The sequence below is a fragment of the Drosophila albomicans genome, unplaced genomic scaffold (genome assembly GCF_009650485.2).
Source record: "Drosophila albomicans strain 15112-1751.03 unplaced genomic scaffold, ASM965048v2 utg000126l_pilon, whole genome shotgun sequence".
Classification (NCBI taxonomy): domain Eukaryota; kingdom Metazoa; phylum Arthropoda; class Insecta; order Diptera; family Drosophilidae; genus Drosophila; species Drosophila albomicans.
The window spans coordinates 34583-39615 of NW_026263523.1; the positions used below are offsets into that span (position 1 = coordinate 34583).

The window sequence follows — 5033 nt, forward strand, 5'->3', positions numbered from 1 at the left end:
ATATTTTGAAAAGTTGCTAGATCTAGCAACTAAATTGCTAAACTGGCAACACTGACCCACAGACCGCGACTGTAGGACCATCCCGACCGCAGATTTCCAAGCGAGTCAACTCCTTTGAGGCCCGAGTCACTCCGAAAGGCAAATCGTGTGACTTGTGCTCAAAGGAGAATCACCCTGTCCGGGTGTGTCCGCGTTTTTTGCAAATGCCGGTCAATGAGAGAATGACCTACATCACACAGAAAAGTCTCTGTTTAAACTGTTTCGCAAGAGGTCACCAACTCCGAGAGTGTACGAGTGCGCACAATTGCTTTACATGCAAAGGGCGGCACAACACTCTCCTCCATCGGGGTGACACTGCCCACAATGGTGCCTCTTCATCGTCCAATATACAGTCCACTCCAAATCCAACGGCAACAAATGTGCAGAATTTCTTTGCCAATAATGCTCAGAATGTCCTTCTTGGCACGGCGGTCATCAATGTATGCCACTTGGGCACTACATATACCGCACGTGCGCTACTTGATTCCGGGTCCGAAGCGATCTTCATTTCTGAGCGTTTGTTCCAACGCATTAAGTTGCCTTTCCAGTCCGTGCGAGCCCAGGTATCCGGGCTAAATCACGCAGTTGCGGCCCAATCGCAGAAGTTATGTCACTTCAGCATTGGTTCTCCGACGAAGCCGAGGCTCCATATCGAGACTTCGGCATTCGTAATCCCACAGTTGGCAGGCAAACTGCCCTCCTTCGATATGCCGCGAACTTTCCTAAAGGATCTACCAGCGATAGAATTGGCAGATCCACACTTCTACAAGAGCGCTCAGATCGATATACTAATTGGCGCGGATATCCTTCCGTCGGTCATCTTGAGCGGCTCCCGGCCAAACATTTGTGGCTCACTCCTTGGGCAGGAAACCGTGTTTTGGCTGGATTCTTACCGGCCCCGTCTCCCAGAGTATGTCGACAACTGTTTCTGCGTTTTCGACAAGAGTCGCCCTCCAAGCAGAAGAACAGCTCGACAGCCTACTTTCCAAATTTTGGGAGGTGGAGGATATTCCAGCGAAGCTGATAAAGGAGTCAGACTTCGTTTGCGAAGAAACTTCGTTAAGACTACTTCTCGTAGCAAATGTGGCAGATATCGGGTGACTCTTCCATTCCGGAAGCCCGATGGCATTGAACTGGGTCATTCCAGATCTATAGCGCTGGCTCAATTCCTCAAGAACGAGAATCGTTTGTCAAGAAACGACTCTCTAAAGGAACAGTACAATGCCGTTCTCCAGGAGTACGTGGACTTGGGTCATATGACACCCATTTCGCCTCAGGCGATTGTCACGACTCCTAATTTCTACCTGCCTCACCACGCCGTGTTCAAACCAGATAGCACCACAACGAAGGTGCGGGTCCTTTTCAACGCATCTTGTCCATCCTCGAATGGCAAGAGTCTGAATGATATCCTTCATTCAGGGCCCATTCTCCAATCGGATCTCACGTTGCAGATCCTCAGATGGCGATACTATCGATATGTGTTCAATGCGGACATAACGAAGATGTATCGCCAAATCCTCATGGACTCGAAGCACACACCGTTCCAACGAATTCTGTTTCGTACGTCGGACGGTGAGATCCGTGACTTCGAATTGAACACAGTGACATTCGGTGTCAACTGTGCGCCTTTCCTGGCGCTACGAGTCCTCCAGCAACTTGCTGATGACATACGCTTGGAGTATCCTCTCGCAAGCCGAGTCATTTCCAACAACATGTACGTGGACGACGTCCTAGCGGGGACACACACAAGAGAAGAGGCCATCCGGACCATTGCGGAATTGTGTGCAGCCCTGGACAGCGCTGGCTTCCCGCTGAGGAAGTGGACGTCGAACCATAAGAGCGTGCTGAAGGACATTCCAAGGACCATCTACTTCGAGAAGATTTCCTCGAACTCGAAGACTCCAGTACGGCGAAAACTCTGGGCATCAGGTGGCAAGCTCACGATGACGAGTTCTTCTTCATGCCACCAGAAGTTGCCCATCAGGACTCCTACACGAAGAGGGAAGTGATCTCGCAAATCGCTAAGCTTTTCGACCCAGCCGGGTGGCTGGCCCCTTTCGTTATCCGAGCCAAGATCTTCATGCAGGAGATCTGGCTGAGAACGCTCGAATGGGACAAGCATCTACCCACAGATCTTTCACTCCAATGGAAGGAGTACCTCCAGAGCTATCCTGCTCTGGGAAAGATCCGGATTCAAAGATGGGTCCAATTCCAGACACGGGTGAAGCTCCAGTACCACGGATTCTGTGATGCATCAGAAAGGGCGTACGGAGCAGCGATCTATGTCCGTGTGGAGACGGCGAACAAGTTTTCCACACATCTCCTTACTGCGAAGACAAAGGTGGCTCCTGTCAAGTCTCTCTCAGTGCCACGTCTGGAGCTTTGTGACGCAGTCCTGTTGGCTGAGTTATTTGCAGCCCTCCTCCTGAATCTGCCAGCAGAAAGATTCCAGACTTTCTTTTGGACTGATTCAACAATTGTTCTCGCCTGGTTGAACAAGCCACCCTGCAGATGGACAACCTTTGTGGCCCAATCGCGTGTGCAAGATCGTCCAAGCCAGCGACGCCAAGAATTGGTCGCATGTGCGATCCGAGCACAATCCGGCAGATCTCGCAAGCCGTGGTGTCCTGCCACAAGAATTGATTCGTAATCCTTTGTGGTGGCATGGACCAGAGTGGCTTCATCTCCCGTCGGATCAATGGCCAACATCTCCAAATCCCATTCCGGAGACTGCTGGAGCAGCGGATTAAGTGCAGCGTCGCTAAGTTACCTCCGACTCCCGACTTCCTGAGCAAGTTCTCTGAGTTTGGCAGGGCACTGCGCACGTCTGCCTATGTTCTCCGATTCATCGACAGGAGTCGGAAGTTCCAAGCTCTACCGTGGTCCAGGCGGATGAGCTGTCACGGATCCAAGAGCGGCTAATCGTCATGGCTCAACGACATACTTTTCCACAAGAATACCAATGTCTGCAGTCCAAGCAGCAGGTTCCTTCCTCAAGTTCAATCCGAAACTTGAACCCTTTCCTCGATGGCAAGGGGATTCTACGGGCCTGTGGGCGTCCCACTCGCTGCGTTACGATGAGAGTCATCCAATCATCCTCTCGTATTCCTCGTCCTTTGCACGACTACTGGTTCGTTTCACCCATCGTATATCCTTACATGGGGGTAACCAAGTCGTTATGCGGCTGATCCGTTCCAGATTCTGGATTCCAAAATTGAAGGTCCTCGTTAAATCCACCATCAACTCGTGCAAGGTTTGAGTCATCTACAAGAAGAGATTGCAGCCCAAATGATGGGGGACTTGCCCAAGGAAAGGGCGTCCTACTCGAGACCTTTCACGCACACTGGAGTCGACTTCGCCGGCCCATTCGAAATAAAGAATTACACTGGCCGAGCCTGCCTCATCACCAAAGGGTATGTCTGCGTCTTCGTGTGCTTCAGCACGAAGGCGATCCACTTGGAGGCAACATCAGATCTCACGACGGAGAAATTCCTGGCCGCATTCTCCCGTTTCATCGCACGGCGCGGGTGTCCACACCAAATGTACTCGGACAACGGGAAAACCTTCGTTGGAGCTGACAAGGTGATCTCCAACGACTTCTTGGAAGCGACGAGGAGAGTGCATCATCGCACAACACGCCCACAAGAGCCTATCCTGGCACTTTAACCCGCCGGGCGCCTCGCATATGGGTGGATTATGGGAAGCCGGCGTAAAGAGTTTTAAGGCACTTTTTTACAAGGCGACATCCACCTCGAAATATACGTTCGAAGAGTTGTCCACTCTTCTCGCTAAGATCGAAGCCTGCCTGAATTCGAGGCCGATTTCCCCTATGTCCGAGGATCCGTCGGATTTACTAGCGCTCACTCCTGGCCATTTCCTCATAGGTGCCCTCTTATTTCGGTGTTGGAACCACCAATTAACCAACCGGCCACCTCCATCCTCAATCGATGGCAGCGACTGAAGGCTCTTCACCAACAATTTTGTGTCCGTTGGAAAGATGAGTACCTGAAGGAGCTGCACAAACGGACGAAATGGCAATCCCCTACCCGGAACCTTCGGATCGGTGACATGTCGTCATAAAGGAAGACAACCTCCCCTCTAACGAGTGGCGCCTAGGACGGGTGCTGACGACGTGTCCAGGCACCGACGCCAAAGGTCCGAGTGGTAGATGTGCTCACGGCGCGGGGTACCATCCGAAGACCCGTTGCCAAACTTATTCTACTCCCGATGGACAGCAAGACTGACCCCTCCACGTCAGAAGGACTGAAGGACGAATAACATCCTATCCTGTACTCTTATTCGTCGTCCTGTGTTGTCCTATGCTGTCCGGTTCCGTGTGTCATTGACACTGCAAAGAGGCTATTACAATAATCGTTTGTTTCCTTTTTTGTTCTCATTTCATGTAGTAGGCCATCACATACATCCACCCACCAGGACCGCCCCGCTGGCACCAACTCGTTCGTCTGTCGCGTGTTGCCGTGGGATCCACCCACTCCGGAAAGTGTCAGCAATTCCTGAGGCTGACAGCGGAGAAACGGTTGAGAGCAGTACTCATCAACAAGTACTGCTCTAACTGTCTGGCCCACCAACACTCCGGGCAATCCTGCCGCAGCGCGGGAAGGTGCAGGGTGTGTCGGGGGGACCACCACACACTGCTGCACTTCAAGGAGGCACGCAGCGCTCACCCCAACCGTCAGCGACGAGGCGAAGACCAACCGGTCTCCATCCGGTCCCGAACCCCAACAAGGCCGCGCTCGCCAAGGCCGCGCTCGCCACGGCCACGCTCGCCACGGTCACGCTCCCGCTCGCCGTCACCCCATCGACCGGCCTCGCCGACGTCCGAGGAGGCCTTTCCGACGTCGCTCGCATCCTTGCTGCAGGACAAGGCTGTGAGCATACTTCCGACGGCCAACATCCTGATCGACACCGGATGCAAGACATTTGAGATGCGAGCGCTGATCGACCCGTGCGCGGCGACCAGCCGTATCAGCGCA

The 5033-nt window shown here is 53.0% G+C and overlaps 1 protein-coding gene across 1 annotated transcript; it reads left to right on the forward strand.

The window, feature by feature from the left end:
- The first annotated feature begins 221 nt into the window (after window positions 1-221).
- On the forward strand, window positions 222-2961 carry LOC127566283 (uncharacterized). The gene is made up of 3 exons (XM_052008301.1): window positions 222-1858; window positions 1945-2614; window positions 2713-2961. Exons 1-3 carry the CDS (start codon window positions 222-224, stop codon window positions 2959-2961), a joined length of 2556 nt encoding a protein of 851 aa, XP_051864261.1.
- Window positions 2962-5033: the final 2072 nt, after the last annotated feature.

What these genes read in the sequence shown, in the direction of transcription:
- LOC127566283 (XM_052008301.1), top strand. Translation starts at nt 222, where the DNA reads ATGACCTACATCACACAGAAAAGTCTCTGTTTAAACTGTTTCGCAAGA. An exon ending in GCTGGCTTCCCGCTGAGGAA is followed by an intron (nt 1,859 to 1,944) that starts GTGGACGTCGAA and finishes CGAAGACTCCAG; the next exon opens with TACGGCGAAAACTCTGGGCA. An exon ending in GCCAGCGACGCCAAGAATTG is followed by an intron (nt 2,615 to 2,712) that starts GTCGCATGTGCG and finishes GGCATGGACCAG; the next exon opens with AGTGGCTTCATCTCCCGTCG.